The sequence below is a fragment of the Clupea harengus genome, chromosome 23 (genome assembly GCF_900700415.2).
Source record: "Clupea harengus chromosome 23, Ch_v2.0.2, whole genome shotgun sequence".
Lineage (NCBI taxonomy): Eukaryota > Metazoa > Chordata > Actinopteri > Clupeiformes > Clupeidae > Clupea > Clupea harengus.
The window spans coordinates 11,958,377-11,980,876 of record NC_045174.1 but is presented as its reverse complement, the minus strand read 5'-3'; the positions used below and the strand labels follow the sequence as shown (position 1 = coordinate 11,980,876).

At 45.5% G+C, this 22,500-nt stretch overlaps 3 protein-coding genes across 4 annotated transcripts in view; 1 reads left to right on the top strand and 2 right to left on the bottom strand.

The window, feature by feature from the left end:
* The window catches only part of atp6v0a1b (ATPase H+ transporting V0 subunit a1b), a 21,586-nt gene extending 10,021 nt beyond the window's left edge, over positions 1-11,565 (bottom strand). For both annotated transcript variants that reach the window (XM_031561058.1, XM_031561059.1), the window contains exons 1-17: positions 11,459-11,565; positions 10,192-10,344; positions 9,945-10,023; positions 9,743-9,840; positions 9,399-9,527; positions 7,790-7,872; positions 7,034-7,160; positions 6,853-6,935; positions 6,520-6,613; positions 3,721-3,933; positions 3,180-3,330; positions 2,763-2,902; positions 2,165-2,328; positions 1,667-1,757; positions 1,264-1,382; positions 749-965; positions 485-592 (exon numbers count right to left, since the gene is read on the bottom strand). In XM_031561058.1, coding sequence (XP_031416918.1) covers positions 485-592; positions 749-965; positions 1,264-1,382; positions 1,667-1,757; positions 2,165-2,328; positions 2,763-2,902; positions 3,180-3,330; positions 3,721-3,933; positions 6,520-6,613; positions 6,853-6,935; positions 7,034-7,160; positions 7,790-7,872; positions 9,399-9,527; positions 9,743-9,840; positions 9,945-10,023; positions 10,192-10,308 — 2,013 coding nt within the window. In that variant the 5' untranslated portion in view covers positions 10,309-10,344; positions 11,459-11,565. The remainder of the gene's footprint in view (positions 1-484; positions 593-748; positions 966-1,263; positions 1,383-1,666; positions 1,758-2,164; positions 2,329-2,762; positions 2,903-3,179; positions 3,331-3,720; positions 3,934-6,519; positions 6,614-6,852; positions 6,936-7,033; positions 7,161-7,789; positions 7,873-9,398; positions 9,528-9,742; positions 9,841-9,944; positions 10,024-10,191; positions 10,345-11,458) is intronic.
* A 976-nt stretch (positions 11,566-12,541) lies between these two features.
* The window catches only part of LOC105905412 (serum amyloid P-component-like), a 22,989-nt gene continuing 13,030 nt past the window's right edge, over positions 12,542-22,500 (bottom strand). Inside the window, exon 5 of the transcript XR_006151559.1 lies at positions 12,542-12,980. The gene's annotated coding sequence lies outside the window, so the exon portion shown is untranslated. The remainder of the gene's footprint in view (positions 12,981-22,500) is intronic.
* Positions 13,449-22,500, top strand: part of cavin1b (caveolae associated protein 1b) — an 18,976-nt gene continuing 9,924 nt past the window's right edge. The window contains exon 1 of the mRNA XM_012833373.3: positions 13,449-14,413. Coding sequence (XP_012688827.1) covers positions 13,886-14,413 — 528 coding nt within the window. The 5' untranslated portion in view covers positions 13,449-13,885. The remainder of the gene's footprint in view (positions 14,414-22,500) is intronic.

Below are 22,500 nucleotides of genomic sequence, written 5' to 3'. Positions count from 1 at the left end.
TGCCTCATAGACCAACATACATTTACTTTAGCTTATACACAAAGCTTTGCCTCATAGACCAACATACATTTACTTTAGCGTATACACAAAGCTTTGCCTCATAGACCAACATACATTTACTTTAGCGTATACACAAAGCTTTGCCTCATAGATCCATGAGTCACAGGGAGAAGAAATTATTGTTATTTATAGTAATGCAATTTCTGGAGATGCAACGTACATACAATTACATTAGTTCAGTGGTAACAACAATGTCCAATGCAGCATGTTTTTTTGCATCTCTGAAAGCATTACTTAGTAAAAAAACAAATGTAGTGAATTTTTCGCAAATTCAAATGAAAGCACTATGTGAGACTAGCTTCAGCTAAAGCAAGCAGGCACAGCTGGTCTCCAGCGGTGAGACTGAGAAGAATTCTGAGTAGAAGAAAGAAAGAAAAAAAAGAAAAGGTTACAGAATTCTTTGGCGGAGCGGAGAGGAACTTACCAGGTGCTTCTTCCAGAGGTGCTGGCGACGCATAACCAATGTCTTCACCACCAGCATGCAGGGAATACAGCCTAGAGCTATCAACACCAGCAAACATTGGATTCCCATCTATACACACACACACACACACACACACACACACACAGACAGGTCAATGACTCAAAGGAAAATAATGTGCATCTGACTGTTGTATCAAATAAGGCATGTGCAGATAAGACTATCAATTGTGTGTGTGTGTGTGTGTGTGTGTGTAGATGCAGTTACCTGTCCTCGATACAGAGGCAGATTGGTGGGATCATTGTAGTTGAACAGACACATGTTGATGAAGGCAATGAGGAGGCTGGGTGCATCTTTGGAGGTCAGGGCATCATAGGCTGCCCACTTGTAGAAGATTAGGAGGATGAGGTAGCCAAACAGACTGCACATGAACACGATCTCTGGGATGAAGCCCAAGAAGATGTTAAGAGGCTTCTTGAAGTACCTGAAAGAGAGAGCAAGGGATATACTACTAACCCTACGATAGGGTTGGATAGAGAAACACTAAGGGCTTCAAAGCTCATGTTACATTATGTTATTATCTTATACTATTATGTTAAGTTACATCACATTTTGTTAGGTCAAGTAAGGTTATGTTATATTGTGTTGCCACACATTATGTTATATTAATAAATACAATTAAAATCTATTTTATTTAGGTCTTGTTAATGAGTTGGAAACATACAGTAGACACATATCATTCACTAGAGGAAGATATTCCCCAGATGATGAAAGTTACATACAGATGGTTGAAGAGGCTGAGCGAGACCCCAAACACCATGTGGATGACCCCCAGGATGACAGACATCTTCATCTTAAACGAGTTTAGAAAGGTCAGCTTGTTGGTGGCCAGGTTCCAAATCTGCAGAGGAGAAGCAACAAGGAAACGCAGAGAAAAAGGGTCAGATTTTCCACTGTAATTATCCCTTGCTCTGTTTCAGCTGCATGCCGTATAAACTGCAGCTGAATCTGTCCAGGTAAATAGAGCCAGAGAGACATAAAGCTTATTTGTGTTTGGTAATTACTGAGTGCCAATCGGGCATGACACACCAGGCCCTCATTACCAGGCAACGGCCTCTCTGTGCCAGGCCAACCCGCGTTTAGCTATGACGCCAGGTGGCGTTGGATCTGCAGACTGGTACTTACAGGATCGATGCCCATTGGGTAAGGGCCCCCAAAGACACCTGCTACGGCTGGATCGAGCTGGAGGACTGAGTTTGAGTCCAGTGTGTCAACCCTGCAAATGGGCAAGAGTGCAGATGTGTTCAAGCAGACAGGCACACCTCCAGACCAGGATGGAGGACTACTTGAGCTTAGAGAAAATATATTCATATTGTGAATATATGTATATAAATATATGTATATATATATATATATATACTGTATATATATATAAATATATTGATATCAATTTTATTATTCATATTTTATTAATATATATTATTACAAAATGTAAGGTTATATTCACTGATGTACTGTGCCACTACAAGTGAATCAAAATACAATCTTGTCATTTAGTCAGGGTAGAGCACACAGATTGGCTGATTGTTTCATCTTTTCATTTAGAAGTCATTTTTTGATTGATCAGTCCAATAACTCATAGATGAAGGTATCAATGAAGCTATGAAGTTTTTCTTTACGTACGTCCAGTTTGCTCCTTTGGGGCCAAACATGGGCCGAACACTCCAGCCTGACCCAAACATGTTGAGGGACTTGGAGAAACAGTCGTTATAGATGAGCCCAGTGTAAACAGAGAAGACTCCCATCAACAGGATAATGTAACGACCAGCAAACACCATGTTGAACATCTGTGGAGAGAAATGTGCAATGTGTAAAAATTAAGGTTGATGTGAGATTTAATATTGAAGACTCCTATTTTGACACACGTGGAATGTCTGTGGTATTGGGCCAAAAAACTTCAGCTTGCCACAGTAAAGTTTTGGAATGCTTCTGCACCTGCATGCCTACGTGGTCGTGTATGTTTGAGAAGTTTAAGTAAACATTGAAATGAACAAAGTTTATTTTTAGGACAAGTAAAAATGGCTCTCCAAGCCTAATAATGATGCCATTCCAGATACTTCAACTAGGTTTATAATCTCAACATTGACATAGCCTTCGACACAACTTTAAACATGAAAATCTTCCTGAAATTGGCTTTGTTTCTGTAATAGCACGCCCGCTAACCGCTCGCTAAGTGTGAATACTGTCCGCCTGAGCGGCCCCCATCCCGTTTGCGACCCACCTCGTTGTCACTCTTCTGGGAGAGGATACGGCTCTCCCTGATGACCAGGTACAGGGCGGCGCAGGTTATCAGCACCCCGTGGCCCATGTCTCCAAACATCACCGCAAACAGGAACGGGAAGGTGATGATGGTGTAGGGAGCTACAACAGGAGCGCGCAAGCACAGTCACTAACGAGATCATCTAGATTCTAGAAAACACCGTGGATGATGTCTTGTTACTTTCATTTCCACAAATTCCTTTCTAAAATGTCTCTTGGGAATTGTGGGAATATCTCTAGTCCTAGGTAGTTCAGTGCCGTCAGTTTCAGTTGTAAAAGATGGATTAGTTATACAAATTGTGGCTCTGTGGCATGTTTATATGAATAGAATGAATATAGAATAGAATGAAAGTGGAATAGAATGAAAGTTGAGTATGACCTGGATTGATTTCACGATAGGTACCAATGCCATAAGCATCAACGATATTCTGAAAGCCAGAGGTGAACTTGTTGGTCTTGTTGAAAGTGGGCGGGGTTTGCTTAGTCTGCATCCTGTTGAGGATGGAGGGAACGGTGGAGCCGCTTCTCTCCTGGAGGACCACAAACAGGAAGTCAGAGGCAGGTTTCAATTTACTGTTACACATTTCATATTCTCTCCCGCTAACAGAATCTTTCCAATCTTGTGAGTTCATACAAACTGTTTATGCAGGGGATAGAGTGTTTAATCTTGCACCGCTTGTGTGTGTGTGGGTGGGGTGACTATGATGTTTCTGTGTGTGTGTGTGTGTGTGTGTGTGTGTGTGTGTGTGTGTGTGTGTGTGTGTGTGTGTGTGTGTGTGTGTGTGTGTGCGCGCGTGTGTGCATGTGTGCGTGTGTGTGTGTGTGTGCGCACGCGCGTGTGTGTGTGTGTGTGTGTCTCTGTGTGTGCATGTGTGTGTGTGTGTGTGTGTATGTTTGTCTTATCTATGTCTGCCACTCACCGTTCCTCTGCGGAGGGCAAACTGGATGGAGTCCAGGTCGGAGACGGGGCACCAGACCTCCGCGATGAGACACTTCTGCGTGACGTCGATGTTGCAGAGGTTCAGGGTGTGGTAGATGGCCTTCATCTTCCTCACCTTGATGAACCAGACCCTCATGGTCTTGGCTGCTGCCTGCAGAACTCGCTGACGATGGTCCTCTGTCTGGTTCAACACCTGCACAGGAGGAGAGAACAGACATCACACTAGTATCACACTAACCTCTTGTCCTCAACCACTATTTCAACGATGATAAGAGCAAAGGGGACCTCAGCAGGGGAGAACCCTCTTCTAAGACATAGCTGAGGTCAACTACAGCCACCAAAACAAAGCTTTATTTTACTGACGCAACAGTGTTCAAATATGCCTGATTGCTGTTTAGGGTTGGCTCTAGTGTTGCACCAGTTGTCAAAACAGGATGTCGAAAATAGTACCTCATATAGCTAACCTGTAGAATAAAACATCTATGAACAGCAATGAGCAACACTCTGTAGAGAGTTGAAAGCTTCCTGTTGACCACTAGGAGCATTAAAGCATCTAAGCATTTGAAGATGAAGAGTAAAATGGTGTTTAGTTGTGCTGATGGTAGAATGTTACCAGCCCACTAGCCACACTGTACTAATTTAAATTAGTTATATAGCTAGCTATTCAAGTTATAGGCAATAATAAACGTATGATTTATTTGATTGAATTTTTTATGTTTATGATAGCTGGCATCTGATTTATGCCTTTATGATTATTGGTGGTACAAATATATATAATGAACACAAACACAAGATTGCCATGAGCCTGACTAAAGTTTGACAAGTAAGTAAGAGAAGACAAAATATTATATTTAGTCAGAAAACAAGTATGTAAAACCCACAATATAACACATAAAACACTCTTTTTTCATTCTTAATAAACATTTATATTTTGTAAAGCAGGGAGATGAAAGAAATATGGCAACTCCGCCACTGAGAACAATGCTTTTGAAAATCAGTGACCACAGAAGAAATTGAGCCCAGAGAATGGAACTTCATGACAGCCGAGTCTGTTTTGTGTCTTGAGTGTCAAGGAGAATTACAACCATAAAAGTCTGTCTGTCCACATGTATCCACACAGTCACAGATCACAGTAGTAACACTAATGCCAGCATCTCTTTAAATGACGTATCCTCCAGGGACAGCTAGTGTGGTTTCATCACGCTCTTTTTCATTTGCCTGACCTCAGAGACTACACACACACACACACACACACACACACACACACACACACACACACACACACACACACACACACACACACACACACGCAAAATAAACCTGACATGCCTGCCAGCCTCCCCTGGGTGGGCCGTACTGGCACTTCACCCAGCCTGCGCCATCTTCTAAAGTTTAGAATCTAAACGAAGACAGCCTGGAGGGACAGACTGTTTGAGGAGGAGGAGTGTTCCCAGAGTGGATCAAGACAAGCTAAAGCTCAGGGATGGTGAGAGGAACCACTGCGCTACACAACAATACAGAATGACGAGATCCTGAGAAAGGAGAGAGAGAGAGAGAGAGAGAGAGAGAGAGCGAGAGAGCGAAACATGTTTGGAACCCGGCAGTGATTCTTGCTGCATCCCAGAGTTATTAGCCCAGAGATGCCAGGGATCACACTGGACTTGGAGTAGTCTAAGCACTCTGTGGTCCTCTAGCGTGTGTGTGTGTGTGTGTGTGTCTGTGTGTGTGTGTGTGTGTGTGTGTGTGAGAGAGAGTGTGTGTGTGTGTGTGTATTTGTGTGTATTTGTGTGTGTATGTGGGGGGGGGGGGTGCTTCAGCAGAGCAGATCAACTGTAATCTTCAGCCCGAGGAAGAGAAGCGGAACTACAAAGCCTCTTTCCACACTTAATAAGGAGATGTTGGCTGCCTCACCAAAACACTCACTTTGTTCCAGAACCACTCCTACACCTCAGGTTAACAGGGAGAATGGGCAGAGAGATCTAGCGCATAACTCTCTCACTATCACTAGTGTCTCGCACTAGTACGTGTTGCACAGGGGTGAGCAAAGGTAACACGTGCGATTTGTGGAGGCACTCAAACCACACTCTACCTCTTTTTTTGTCTGATGTGAATGTTTTAAGAGGACGTAATTCATCTAGTATCACATGTCACCCATATCTTAGGAATGTAATGGCATCAATTGTCTGCCTGGCAAACAGTACAGCACAAAAATCCCATGCAATCTTGTTTCCGTGACAGGTTCAATTTTATGTCTGACATTGAAATGAGTCATTATTTTGCATTCGACGCTGACACGCCCCGACACAAAAGGTCCATTGAAAATGATCCAACATTTAAGAGTAGACAGAGCCTGGGAACGTTACTTTGGCAATCAACATGCCTAGTGTGTCTTGAGGTATTGGTTCCCTGGACGTTTGCAAGAGAGGCACCAGGTTGCCTGGCTAAAAGACAGAAATGGGCTGCCGTGATTAGTAATAGCTACTATTACAAGCTGGCTGGACAAGCACTGTTTATACTCCAAATGAGCAGAGTGCCATGAGTTACTCTGTATATACAATAGGCTTTTTGAGTTTGTTTTCCTAATCTGTGACGGTGAGCTATTTTGATGGCTGGAGTTTACAATGGAATGACCAGTAAAAACCTAGCATAACTTTATATATAACATAAGTAACCAGTAAAACCAACAATAGAAGTACAACACAGTCTAGGACTCAACATCTACAGCAGATGTGTGCTTTCACACTGGTCTAGCTTATGTGCATCAGAGAAGCGACTGTACCATTTGGAGGTCGTCAATACGGGTGTTGACCCCTGCAGCCATCTCCTTCCTCTCCTGTGGAGTCTCTGGACAAGGATACAGTGATGCCCTGAAACTGTTTGATAAAAACAGACAATAGTTTTGTATTTAGCATAACAGTATTTACAAGATCACAGCTTAATTAGGGCTTTAAGTCATTAACCAGACTGGCTTTAAAGGCTGGTCGTGCATCTGCTTGTTGTGGTCTACCATGAATGCGAGTGTGACTACCAAGTGGCCAAAGAGATATGAATGCTTTCCCAGGTTTGTAACTACAAAAAATGTGTGTATGCTTAAAATCAGGACGAAACACACCCCTCGCAGATCTTCTTCACCCTGTTTTTCAGCTGGTCTCCTTGGAAAAAGATGATGAAGACAGACTTGTGGACTTGGTCTCCCTAAAGGGAAAAGACAAAAGAGTACCATTTAAAAAAAAGAATTGGTCTTGCTACCAGTAGTTTAAAGCAGAAATACAATTCTGGTATTCAGTTCTAACCGTTGCTGGGTCCTCAAGGGGATCCTCAATCTCTGCCTGTCTCAAAAAGACATTTCCGCGACACACTCTCCACAGCATCCTCTCAAAGGTTGGAATCCTCTCACGGTTAATCACCCCAGCAACGAACCTACACAATTGATCAGTCAACAGGGAAGCGGCACAGATCAAAGCATGCACCCAGCTTAGGCGATAATCAATAGAATGGTTAAACAGCTCACATAAAGACAGTGGAGTTGTATACAGTAAAACTGACCCATCTGACCCATATGACCCATATGATTAAAAGGGGCCACTTGCCTCAGCTGAACGGGGGAAAAATGGGTGCCTGGGAGCCTGGGAGCCTTTGCCAAGCTTAGCTAGATGAAGCCTTATGATAATTATTTACAGGTTTGCACCCTTAAAGTCTACAACTAGACACGGATGTACCAGGCATGGATAATGTATGTTCATGGGGAAGCCCTGCACGCAAGGTATTACACAACAGGCTTGACTTGCCTCGGCCAAAATTAACCCATAACCTTTTAAAGTATGTGGTGTTATTATCATGTAATGCACATGCGAATACAGGGGCCTACATGCAATAAGTTAAAAACAACTTGAATTACATTATAGGGTGTACAATTGAATAATTGCAGGCTAGTATTATCCTGTTAATTCCCAATTGCCATCCTGAAAATCTGCATTGCACTGTTGATTCGGCAGTATACATCGACACTATGCATGCACAACATAAGGTTTGACTGGTGCAGTCCTTACCCCAGTCTGAGGGGGGCGCCACGCCCTGCTTCACTTGGGTCCAGTAGAGAAGAGGACTCCTCCATTAGGTTAGGATCCTCCATCTGCTGGTGGTGATGATGATGATATTGAGCCTGAATTTACAAACCAACCAAATGCCTAATCACCCCCCCATTACAGGCATGCGGCAGGGACTGGGAGGGAAGAGTGGACAACTCTGTGTGTGTGTGTGTGTGTGTGTGTGTGTGTGTGTGTGTGTGTGTGTGTGTGTGTGTGTGTGTGTGTGTGTGTGTGTGATTGTGTGTGTGTGTGTGTGTGTGTGTGTGTGTGTGTGTGATTGTGTGTGTGTGTATGTGTGTGTGTGTGTGTGTGTGTGTGTGTGTGTGTGTGTGTGTGTGTGTGTGTGTGTGTGTGTGTGTGTGTGTGTGTGTGATTGTGTGTGTGTGTGTGTGTGTGTGTGTGTGTGTGTGTGTGTGTGTGTGTGTGTGTGTGTGTGTGTGTGTTGAAAAGAGAAGTGAGTGAGAAAAGTTGTGAGAGAGTGATCATTCCTGAGGATAAAGTGATACAAAAGTGCATCATTTATCTTCACAACTGTGAGTCAAATGTCTTTAAGCTGGAGGGTCAGCAGCTAAGTACTGAAGTTAGCAGATGCATAGAGCTATTTAAAACTACAATAACTTGAACATATTGTCTAAATTGCTTGTGTCAGTGGGGTGTGACAAGGCAGCCAGCAGTGAATTCTGTCACTTGGCAGCTGCAGCTAAGCCTGACACAATCTGAGATTTATGCCATTTCGAGAGACTTATTCAGCAAGTATGTATAAGGAGCACGACCCCCACAAGCTTGAAGCTGAAACGAGAATGAAACAGGGGGATGAATGCATCAGGGTGAAGGGGGGATAGAGATATTTTAAGGGGAGACAGGATGTGATGGCGTATGTGGTGGTTATAGTGGTGGTGAGTGATGGCTGGATGTAAAGTAATAATGTAGGGATCATGAGAGTGCAAGGATGCCGCATGCCAGTATCTATCCTACAGTTCCCTGTATCACATATCCTACATTCTCCCTCCCACATAAAATACACCTTTAATACACAAACACACACACACACACACACACACACACACACACACACACACACACACACAGAGACACAGAGACACAGACACACAAATATATATATACTGTGTGCACATACACTGACACACACACACACACACACACACACACACACACACACACACACACACACAACCTGTCTTTCTGTCCTTCTAATTACACACCATTACGAAAGCCATCATGCATTAAATCCATTATTATTATTACTACTACTACTGAGCCTGCAATGTCAGTAATGTATCAAGTATGATACTGCTATATCTACTTCAAAAACACACACCACAAAGCCAGCAGTGAAAGCCATGAGAACAAATAGATAAAACAGCAGCAAAATAAAGGCCGAACTAAAGCCCGCCCGGGAACCTATCCTTTTTTACAAGGTGGTTCAGTGTTGCAGCTGGACCCATTACTGGTGGACAGGGCTCGTAGTTAGATAGTGTTTCATGGTAAATTCCATTCTCAGGTTGTCTCCGTGCATTATCAGGCCCTGTGCTGAAAAGGAAGACCTGACCTCATCAAAAAACTGCTGCGTGCGCCTGAGGATGTGCTTCAGCTCCGTCAGTTCCAGAAAGTTCTTCTTCAAGGCCTCCTGATTAGTGTTGATCTCCTTCAGCTCATTCTCCAGCTTCTCAAAGGTGGCCTAGACAGACAGACAGACAGACAGACAGACAGACAGACAGACAGACAGACGTTATGTCTTTACTGGTACACAGATTTAAGAATACATCGTACTCCTCTGGGTTTGACTGACCAGGACATTTTAAGTCCTAAAATATACCCAAGGTATACATATGTTAAAGATTAAATTGAATTACATTATATGAAATTCATTAGTTCAAATCTTAGTGCTGATACCTCAAGATCAATCATGTCTCTTGGGAATGGCACTTCAGGATTCTCCCCTGTGTCCACCATTGGAATGCTGGCTTTTTTAATCTCTTTTTCCACAAACCCTGGGAAAGACAATTAAGATAGTTATTGAAAACATAACTTGAAACCATAATGGATTCATCACATCGATCAGTTGGACTATCCATCCGATCCATCCTGCTCTTACTTAGTTTTCTGTCCATCTCCTCGCAACGCCGCACCTCATTCACAAACTTCCTCTGGAATACGTTCACGTCCGGGTTCAACTACACAGACCGGACAGACAAATGCTTATGTAAATGTATTGCAAGCATGATATACTTACTATGTAATGTAATGTAATGTTAAAAAAAACTGTTGACTTGATCATTCCAGTCCATCAAAGCACAGTATAATTTGAGATGGAGGGTAAAGTAAATGTGAGAGAAACTCACATCGCGGAACTGGACCATTCCCAGTTCTCCCAGTTCACTGACGCAGCAGTAGGCCGCCTCAGACTGCAGGAAGAGCTGGGCGAGGGTCATCTCCTCGCTCCTGAACAGCTCCCCCATGATGCCTAACCAAGATCCCGCTCAACTAGAACAAAACTTCACAAGGGGAAAAACAAGACACAATAATGCATGATTAAACCATTCATTTCATCTTAATTCTGTATGAAAATAACTAAATCAATCTGGAATAGACGTATTAAACACCTGCACAATACACATACATATTTCACATTCATCATAATTTATAATTGTGCGGTAGTAAAAAAACAAAACAAACAGATCTTGCCAGAAAATAGCATACATTTGCAAATATGAATTCTTAACCGAAGTCGACATTTGTGATAATATAATGTGATTGAGGAAGACGCTGGTAATAATTTTACAATATCATGTTGCCATAATTGGTAAAGCGATTCCCCTGTGACGTTTTTCATAGGATGGTCTGCACATGCGCAGAATACAGCCACCTACAGCAGGCAATCCTTAATGTGTCGACGGAAGTGCGTGCGCGAGAGTGAGCGCTCTCAGCATCAGCATCACGACTACTGCACTGCCCTTCACGACTCAAGGACGCCATTATTTCACTTCACTTGAATGACCATCGTCATAAGCGGCTTTCACATAGGAACAACGCGAAAAACATCCAATTGTGTATTTGACATGTTAGACTAAAGACTAGCTTTTTATCGTATTTATTTAGTAACAACACATCAATGCATTATGTCTCCAAGGTACACAGCCTTATTCACCGTGGATAGGTAATAGCCTATCTATGAAAACGTGATAGGGCAGCATTTTGAGTGTGCATAAACACATACACACATCGTAGTAGCGTACGTAAAATATGCATAAAATTCATCACATTGAGAAAATATAAGAATATACGTGACAACAATTCACCTCAACCCAGTTTTCTAAAAACGGATGTCTAAATGTTTTGCTCGTATCAAAATATTTGTTAGGTTTGTCACATTCAGCTGTGAGAGAGGATAGACTATCACAACCGTTTTCATTCATTTGCCCAGCATAAACATCAGCGGATGCAGCAAGCATCCTTCCATCTTAGGGCGGACAGCAGCATCACAGACGTTTTCACTTGTTAATGAAATGTTAAAGGATAATTGCCGATCTTTACATGCATTACACTTAAATCTAAAATAGTTTAATTTGAACAAATTGTTATACATAGCAGACAGATTAATTTCCTTACCTTCGTTGAATCCCTCAATATGCTCAGCTCCCTGCTTCTCTCTTCACAGCAGCATAAACGTGACGTCACTGGAGGGTCCGCAGGTCATGTGACATTCTTGTCTCCTTCAGCTGGCAGCGTGTGATTCAAGCATGATCAACCCCGAGGTAAAAGAGTTAGTCCATGTCAAATATGCTCAGAGGAAACAGAGAATAACTGAGTGTCGTGTGCATTTTAGGCTGAGGATGTAGCCTATACATACACCTATAGGCGTACCATAGACTACAGAAAAAGACTTTTCTTGTTGGTGTTTTGTTTTAAAGTAAACTGTTATCGCAAAATGTGTTTACCTAACACCTGACACCTTTGGCTTTTCCATTCATCAACTCATAGGCCTTTTATGAGACTCATAGGCCTTCTATGAGACTTCTATCATAGACAATCTATTCTGTCTCCAGCAGAATTGGGCAACACAGGCTTGGCCTACTCCGCAAAAAGCTGTGGGGGGTGTCGCCAACATTTGGACTGGTGGACTTTGCAACAGTAGGCCTTGTTGACCTGTTACGACACTGAATTACTCGCTTGCAGTGGCTGAAGGCAAGCTGGCTGAACGTGACCGCGGAGAATGTGACACTGACTCTGTAATTAATTTTTTGTTAAAAGGAACCACAGGGGGAGCCCTAAAACCTCCATAAAAGCCAAATTGGACGGAACAGAGGTCGACTTTTGGTATGCAGGTATCACCTATTATTGACATTTTCGAGTCACGTGGAAAGCCTGTTCATCTTCTGCTGAGTAGTTTGTAAATGTGTCGCTGTGACGGAAACCAAAACCTGCCAAAGTTAGGCCTGTGGCCTATCAGTCATGTCCTATGCTCTTGGTGTACTAAAATAATACTGTTAGAAAATAATGACTCAGGAGGACTAAGCAGTTTTGAAATGTCATGGGTGGCATCTTTTAATCACATGTAAATTAGTAACAGAGTCAGCTACATCTTGCTGACTTTGGTAGCGTAGCTATGTCAGTTGTCAAACAACTGCCATTCTGTTAAACAATCAAAATGCTAAGTTTAATAATGGATTAACAATCTATAACTTCAGTTTAATCATGGATTCACATGACAACGCGAACGTTTGCTGATAACACACGCCGTCCGATAATTAACACCGTTACAATAGCTTTCATAAAGGTTTAGCACTTTTCTATAGAAAAAAGGTGTGCACAGTAGACAACATCTGACAGAGAATCATTACCACATGATGAACTTCTGGATCCCTCCCACACCCCAGCACCGTTTCACAGTTTGATTTACGGCACTTCATCACAAAACTTCCAGCAGTTTCACCACCAAATGTAGCATACTGGAATTGGTTAACCAATATGTTAGACTACAAGCTACATGGTCATCATCTCTGTGCATTCCGAACCACTCCAGGACCAAACAAGCACACATCACCATGGCAACACCCAGTCCCATCCTTTACTGTCAACATCGCGAGTTGACATTTCTCAACCCTTGTGTGCCGGGCTGACTCCGAGGACTCTATGGAAAAAGTGGAGAGAGGAAAACCCTGTGGGATTTATTAAAATAAAAAATAAAAGAGTGAGAGAGAGAGAGAGCCCTGGAGCTCCGGCTACACATTCCACTGCTGTCTGTGCCTGTGCCTGCATGTGAGCCTCTTTCTCTCTCTCTCTCTCTCTCTCTCTCTCTCTCTCTCTCTCTCTCTTTCTCTCTTTCTCTCTTTCTCTCCGTCTCTCACTCTCAGAGTTGCAGTTCTGCTCCAACTATTCCAACCATCCTGAGACAAGGCAGGGCCATTGCACTGCCCCCTGCCACACCACTGGGTGGAGTAACACACACACACACACACACATACACATTCACACACTTGCTCTCACATCAGGAGGGGAGGGGAGAGACTCCGAGCGGAGCGTTGTAGCAGGGGCGGGGGGAGGGAGAGAGGGAGGGAGGGAGAGAGGGGGGGGGGGGCTGGAAAAGGGAAAAGAGGTGGAAAAAAAGAAAAGGCAGGCAGAGCTGATGATTTGACAGGAGGGTTTGGCAGGGAAGTGTGGCATTTCAGTCCCAGCGCTCACGCAACACAGAGCTCTCAGATTTATCTGCATCCACTCCACTGGCCAGCGTCCAGGGTGAAACACGCAGAGAGAGGGAGCGGGAGAGAACGAGAGAGACGGAGAGAGAGAGAGTGCGCGCGTGTGTGGCTGGTGTGTCTGACAGAGGGAGCGAGAAGAGAGCAGGGATAGACAGAGGTAGAGCAGTGAGGTGAAGCTGAGTTTGGACCGAGTAAGTGCAAGGGGGGGCAAAAGTGAAGTGGCCCAGAAAGTCTTGAAAAGTTTGTGTCTTGTTTTTTTTTCTACTACCGTTTCTTTCCCCATTTTCTCTCTGAACTTGTGCGCGTGGTGCTCTGACTCCTATCCACTGAGATTGCCATGGAGCTGATAGAGGATTCAAACCTGCAGCTGGGGCTGCCCGAGCAGCACCACAAGTCTCTCACCGAGATCTCGGACGACGAGGTCAACCTGCCCCCCTCTGACGATGAGGAGGACATAGCCGCCTCCATCGTGGCTGCCCTCGCCGACTCGACCAAGGACAACGAGAAGGACAACGAGGGGGAGAAGGGAGACGGCCAGGTGAACGGCGTGTTGGTCCTGGCCCTGTTGGACAAGATCATCGGGGCGGTGGATCAGATCCAACAGACCCAGGCGGGGCTGGAGACCAGGCAGGTGGACATGGAGCGCTCGGTCTCGGGCATCCAGGGCGAGCTCACCAAGCTGTCCAAGAGCCACACCAACACGGCCAACTCGGTCAACAAGATGCTGGAGAAAGTGCGCAAGGTGAGCGTGAACGTGAAGACGGTGCGCAGCAACCTGGAGAAGCAGGCCGGCCAGATCAAGAGACTGGAGAGCAACGAGGCCGAGCTGCTCAAGAGGAGGAACTTCAAAGTCATGATTTACCAGGTCAGTGTGTGTGTGTGTGTGTGTCGGTGCGTGTCAGTGTGAGGGAAGTGCACCATTTAATGTTATGGGTGTGTGAGCTGTAAGGGCATTTCATTGGACAGTTAAGTAATTACTGTGGAAACACTGATGTCGAAGACAAGGTCATGTATTAGTTTCCTGACTGCGTGCATGCGTGCTGTGTGTGTGTGTGTGTGTGTGTATGTGTGTGTGTGTCCGTGTGCATGAGTGTGTGTGTGTGTGTGTTTGTGTGTGTGTGTGTGTGTGTGTGTGTGTGTGTGTGTGTGTGTGTGTGTGTGTGTGTGTGTGTGTGTGTGTGTGTGTGTGTGGTCTCTGGTCTCAGGCAAATGAAAAAGAGCAAAGTGTTGAAACTTGATAAAGTGATAAAGCGGAGGTGGAGGAGTGGGTATGGAGTACTCTGCTGTTTGAAGGGTGTGGCTGGGTGTCACAGCAGTAAAGCCTTCAGGATAGTCAAACTCTCATCATCCCAGGGAGGGTTAGGGGTGGGTCTTCCCCACTGGGAGGATTTCTGACTGGACGGGGCGAGGGCAGCTAATCACTAAGTGCTCCATGCTGAAACCATTTGTTCTGCCAAGAGGGTGAACTGGCACGTGCCACCCTAGCGTTACTGGCCATGATGCCTCTTATGGGAGGTGGTAGTTAGAAGGTGTAAAGTTAGGTAGATCACAGGCTCATGGGTGTGGTCACACACACTCCTGAGATTCCCCTATTGAGTCTCAAAGGGCCAGAGAGTCTACCCTCCTTTACACACCACTGGCTCAGTCTCAGCACACAGCAGGCTCTAGCCAGTCTGGAGGGCTGCTTTTAAATCATCCCAGCAAGGCACACACTCTCTCTCAGTCCCCACAGTCTGGGTAGGTGGGCAGGGATCAGAACGCACGCTACACAGATTGATTGAGACTCCGACCCTACGAGGCCCTTAAACACACTGTAAAAAAGTACCCCAAGGATCCAGGGTTCGTAAAATGGGTTGAAACGGGTGCTTTATAATGTGCAGATTTTCAGTTTGTCAGCACTCTGCGAGTTGAATAAATAGGTTAAGTAAATGCTGGAGCAGAGGGACTTCTCCCACGCAGCGCCATCTATTTGCGGTGTTCGGATGGACCGTTCCCTTTCATGAATTCATATGGAAAACATGAGCCCACTTATGAGTTACGGCTTAGAGGGAGCCACGCAGATGTTTGCCATCTCCGGCGAAGTAATTTGTAGGCATGGTCGGACAGAGAGCCGTAAGTCTGTATATTTTAGAAGTGTGGTCTCAAAATGGAGCATAGACTTACAGAACATCGCGTGACGCTTATAGCTTCTTCCTTCTGTTGTGTGGAAAATGTAAAAGGTGTTTATGCATGCCACCCTGTCAGCAGAAGCCCAGGGGGAACAGAGGTCCTTTCGGGTAAAGTCGTAAAGCACTTGCAAGGATGTGCCGCAAGCTCTTTGAGATGACGTGTGTATGCCAGATTAAAGCAAGTCAATTTGAAAGTGTTGTAAGTCAATAGTGCCGTTTGTCCTCACTGAGGGCCCCACGGCAACCATTCCATCATAGCTGCTGTCTATTGTCTAAGGGACTAAGTGGAAAATGAGTGTTCCTATATTTTGCACATTTGGAATGGCTCAATGTGAAATTGCTCCGAATGAGATTTCCAAATGAGTTCCGAAACTGGTTGAGGGATCTGTCAGGGTGATTCCGTAAAGCAGAGGAATCGATTGAAGTGCCACGCCCTTTCAGAGCATCACATGTGTCAGTGCATACACACACACACACACACACACACACACGCGCGCGCGCGCACACACACGCGCACACACACACACACACACACACACACACACACACACACACACACACATACACACACATTCTCTCTCTCCCTCTCTCTCTCTCTGATGACTCCCATCCCCCTCTGTGTATGGTCTACCTGCGTCTTATAAAACTCAATCCTGTTCGATCCTCCCAGATGAAAGGAAAATGTAACTTGTCTTTACATGCAGATATGCTTTTGCTCCGGAGGCATAAGGAATCCATTCAGTGCCTAGTTTTTCAGCTATTTATTTACTTTCGATGAAGATGGAAAATACTTCAGATTTTATTTTTAAAATGCAGGGGTAGTTAGAGGAGGTAAGGGAAAGAGCGGGAGAAGGAGAGGAAAAGAGAAAGAGTCTGTGTGCGTATGTGTGTGCTTGAATGGCAGATGTTTCTCTCACACAGACTGGCCCTCTGTAGTTAACTGGGCTTTTTTTAGGCTCCTATGCTGTAATGTCTAATGGCTTGCAGCTTCGCACAGTGGCGCAAGAACATTCAGAGTTTCCACACTGAGTCAGCCTGCCTCACACTAACCACACACATACACACACACACACACACACACACACACACACACACACACACACACACACAGACACACACACATACACACACACACACACACACACACACACAGACACACACACACACACACACACACACACACACACACACACACACATACACACACACACACACACACACACACACACACACACACACACACACACACACACACACACACACACACACACACACACAGTATTCTGTGTTATGCACGCACATTAATTAGTACCCGCTCAGTCAAATACTGGTAATGCACTCAGACCTGGGTGGACGTGTGAGCTCACAGACACACTAACATAAATGTTGGTGGTCATACACCACACAGTCAATAAAACCATCTTCATGTACCTTATCAATACAAACGGCACACACACTAACAACCAAACACACCAAGCAGACACATGTAATTAGCCATAACAGTGTGGTTGCACACACATACACATACACACCCACACACACACACACACACACACACACACTTTCTCTCTCTCTCTCTCTCTCTCTCTCTCTATATATATATATATATATATAGATATAGCACACACATATTCACACACACATATTCACACACACAAAAAAAGAAATGCACAACCTTGTGCTTTCACTCAAATGATGAAGACAGATCGGGTGGGTTGGCAGGGCAGCCCGGTTTAATGCTTCCCAGCTGAGGTGATGGGGAACGTGCAGGGGGAACATGGCGTTCTCCAGGGCTTCCCCTGCCATTGATTAGCCTCCCCCCACCCCCCACCCCCCACCTCCCGCACACACACCATTTCACCCAAATGCTCTGCTCTTTACCAGCACTCCCCTCCCAGTGTAATGATTTACAACCACACGGGTTCGTCTGAGGCTGATACAATGGAGTCGCGATCCAGCGCAGCCCGGCTCTGTTTGGTTGGTTTGTTTGCGAAGGGTTGTAATAAGTGTCATGTGTGGAGGTTTGCATCCGCGGCTCCCATCAGCCGGAGCGCAGTGGGGAGCATCCTCTGGTTCGGTCCCCTCAGGAGCCACAAATTACCGTCAGGCATCTGACCGAGACACCCGTCAGCCGAGATTGAGTTACTACCGTGATGCACGCACAGAACATGCAGATACACACACACACACACACACACACAAACACACTGATGGAGACACTGACAAAATCACACCCCAAAGGTTTGGCCGTGTATTTAAGACTTGCTGGTCATGAGTGTCCTCTCAGTTTGCCTGTGAAGGGTTAGCCTTCTAAGAGGAGAGTGTGGGTGGGGGCTTCTTGTGTGGCTGAACAGGAGCAGAGGTCAGGCCTTGGGCAAGATGTACGAAATGAAGCATAGAGTTCAGTTTTATTCCACGGACATGTGAAATATTTACGCGATGGAGCCAACGAGGCCAGCTCTTCAGCTCTCCGGCAGATTGTCCAGCGGAGGAACAAAAGAAAGGTTTTTTTTTATAAGTAACAAATGAGCATCGTGTTGTTTAAAATTCCTCGTCTGTGAGGAGAGTTGGGAATGAAAGCATTCCAGGAGGATCCCCCAGCAGCAGAGGCCAAAGCCCAACCCTCAGGAAAAGCATTCCCGCTCCATGCATGCTGAACTTCACACCCTCATGGAGGGATGGGGTGGTCGCTCACCCACACACGTTAACCGTTGCTGTTATACAAGTACACACACCCATCTACGCAAAACAGCTATACATGTAGGAATGGATTATGTATGTGCAGACAGCAATCACATGCCTACTTGCGTGTCTATCCACATACACACCAGCTCACGGAAACACGGACACTATGGACACTATGGACACACACACACACACACACACACACACACATACACACACGCACACACAGCTGGATGGCTTTGTAGTCAGCAGGAGAGTGGCTGTTTATCTTCCCCTAACAAGCGGCTGCTGACCCCCTGTCCCCGCTACACTCCCACTGTGCCACCGACCCTCAACAGGTGTGGTCCATCGCTCTGCCCCCTCTCTCCCTCCCTCCCTCCCGCCCTCCCTCAATCTCTGACCATCTGTCTCTTTTCTCTCTCTCACTCTATTAACTGTTCCCTCCCCTCATCTCTTTCTGGCTTTTTCACCCTCAACCGTCTCCATTAACCTCCATATAAAACCTCTGTCAGCTCCTACACATTTGCTCACAACAGGTGTCTCTCTGCCTCTATCTCTTTTTCTCCCCCCCCTCCCCTGCCTTCGCCTTCTGTCCTTTTCCACTGTATATATTCAGTCTCTTCTCTTGACATCTCTGCTATTAACAGCCTGTGTCATTTGTTCTCTGTGTTTCATTTTCTCCCTCCGTCTCAATCTGTCTTGTAATCTCTCACAATATCATTCTGTCTCACTCTCAGGCCCCCTCTTTCGCCCCCCCCCCCCCCCCCCCCTCTTTCTCTACCTCCCTCACTCTCTATTTGGTCTCACTCAGATACTGCTGGCAGCACATTCACCTGCCCTCCATTTTCTTCTCCTCTATTCCATCAGCGCCCCTCCCCCCCCTCCTGCGTCAGCTGAGTCGGACTCAGTGAGAGCCGACATGCCGATCTCTGTTCTCTGTCCATCTGTCTCTCCACTCCTGCTCTGTGATCAATCCGACCACATTAGCGTCCCTCAGCAGCAATCCAGAGGTGATCCTGCTGAGCCACCATAGTTACTTCAGCTGTCTTGGTTTGGCACAATATGATGTTATCTTTCCCACTTTTCTCAAAGCTTTCATAGTTTCAATAGCAGATATGCAATTGTTGGATGCCACATCAATATGTCATTATTATGTGGTTGTGTAAGGGTTGTAAGGTGCATTTGTTTGGTCATATCAACCAGTTCTGGTTCAGTTAAGACATTCTAATGGTTTCGTGGCATGTGTACATGAACTTTGTGTGTGAGTATCTGTATGTGTATATCTGTGTGTGTGTTTGTGTGTGTGTGTGTGTGTATTGAAACAAGGAGAGAGTTCAGTGAGCATGCCAGGGGTGTGGTATTATAATGAGGCTCTGAACTGAACTGATTCACTCCATAGGAATCTCCAGGCCTGCACTCCCATTCCCTTCTGCTATCACCTCTCCCGTTGCATCCTACTCTCTCTCTCCCTCCCTCTCTCTCCCTCCCTCTCTCTCTCTCCCTCCCTCTCTCTCTCTCTCTCTCTCCCCACTCCCTTCCCCGTCACTCCCATCTCCTACTGATATCTGTTCCTAATCTCCTGCACCTCACTACTCTCTCTCTCTCTCTCTCTCTCTCTCTCTCTCCCTCTCTCTCACTACTCTCTCTCTCTCTCTCTCTCTCTGGGCATATGTATCTGTCTCCCTTTAGTCCTTGCCCAGGTCTGATCCCACATGCTTTTCAGCTTAGCCAAGTTAATGTCAGTGGGATGTTGGCTTAGCATAAAGCCACTGAGGAAACAGTGGCTCGATGAATTCCTCTGAGAGCTGGTTACTGGTACAACATGTAGGACCTACCTACAATTCCCCACGGTCATTAAGGTGCGACCCAAATTTGACACAATTCAAACCATAAAATAAAAATATAAACATAAACAAAGGGCCTACTTTGCAATCACAGCACATTATTCTGAAATTTTAAATAGATTTTTTTGCCTCACTTTTTGCCCAACTTAATGATTCAAACTTCACGTAATATTCTTTGTTAAATTAACTTGTTATACACAGTCTACATGTTGATTTATTTACCCACACACAAAACTGCATATAACATAGCTAATCTAGTCACATGTGTCATCGTCAGCGGATCGTGTTAAACATAACGCTGACTTTAGATTTTAAAAGTGATGGTCAACAACTGACCAGTTTCACCAGTTCACCAAGAGTGAATTTGACGTAACAATGAAGCATGGCGTTGTATATCCCAAGCGTGCTGTCAAGCATAGTTTTACTTTAGTGGAGGCAAGGGCCCATTGAAATAATTTTGTCCCAGACCCAGACATCATGCACACTAGCCCAGTAGACAGGGCTTCCATTCATGTCTGGTGCGGGGTTAACTATTGAGATTATCTCCAGGTCTGACATCATTGAATGGCCTGTCATTCAACCCCTAACAGTTGATTCCGATCCTGTGTGTGTATGAATAGCAACTTGCACTCATGCAGGAGTCGTCAGCACATGCCTCAGTGACTGCCCTCCACACACCGGCAACTGCTGTTTGAACAGCATCAGCTCCATGCCTGCCAGCGTATAAACCCCTCGGAGTGAAAATCTTAGCTAATTTCCTTATGTAAGCTGTCATAAGGACGGATGCACAGCCCTGCTATTCCTCCCGCTCACTATGTACACGAGATTACATGCTGTGGGGGAGCGGGGCCCTCGATAACAGATGTATTTTATCGGCCTGGCTTTTTCCTTTCTTCGAAGCCCAGCCATATATGGGAAAGAAGCAGAAATACTTTGGTTATCTACGTCATTCACCAGTCTAATTTGTCTAACATCCCTGTTAGAAGGGGCTTTGTGAGGGCTTTCTCTCTTGGCAGGACCATGTGTGTGTGAGTGTGTGTGTGTGTTTGTATGTGTGGGAGTTAGTGTGTACGTCTGTGAAAGAAAGGTTGAGTCTAAATTTTCAACGTGCATCCAGTATGTTGTATGACATCATGTGTTGAGGCCAGATCACAGAGAAGAGGGAGAGACAGCTGTGCTCTCACAAGAATGGGGTTTTACAAAACGCACACACATACTCAGAGAGAGAGAGCCAGACAGACACACACACACACACTCAGACCCATGAGAGTGGAGTGAGAAACAGATTGGGGCCGCTAAAAATAGCCCCCGTTGCATGCTTGTTTGCTTGTTGAGTGGGACGCGACCGGGGGCTCCACTTTTCCTGTGTTGGGTTTGGTCGTGTTTGATGACAGCCCCTCTCAGTCGCTCCCAGGCCACACCAAGCCTCCCTGTGGTCCTGCTCTACAGGTAACAGCACTTTCATCTGGCACCAGTCCCACCAGTCATGGCTCTTAGGAATGTGCGTCATGGTGGTCCTCCATATCACTCCTGTTCAGGCCAGTGTATAGTATGGTGGCCCCAGGGCTTGGCATAGCCAGGTGATAAGCTATGAGTTCTATTTCTTGGCATTGTGTTCCACTGTTCTGAGATCAGCTTTGGAAGCCCCCGTGCCACTGCAGGCTATGCTGTGTGTGTGCCCTCCCTTGAGGGGTGGGTTGGCTCCTTGCAGAGTTTTTGTTTTGAACGTTCCTTTCGTGCGGATGAAGCCATTTCCCCCACGCTGCCTGTCATCGGCCTTCTCCACGGCGGTGTTCCGGGGCTAGCTCCGAGGATGTGCTGGCGTTCCACAGGGCAATAAATCTCTCCGTAAACACAGCCCGCGCCACCCCCATTGTTATTGGAAAGAGTAGCAGAGGGGCACCATGGCAACGGCGATTGTTGTCCTGGGTCCCGGAGTTCTAAATCACTTGGGCAGAACTGTATTCAAACGACGGGCAGAGGGAGAGGAGTGCGGATTTCAAATACACAGCCCTGGCCCAGTCTCCCTGGAGAACATGAGCTGTGGATGGAGCATATTACTAAGACTCTAGTCTTACCACACCATATTCGTTCAAATTACTTAAAATACCTTTCAGTCCTATTCATAATTCAGATGAAGCTATTTTGTGTTTTGCGCATGAGTGTATTTACAGCTTCCCCAACCATGGGTGAATAGCTCACTGTCAGACGAACTGTAAATCACAGCCTGTTTTCCCATTCGTATTTTAATTGCA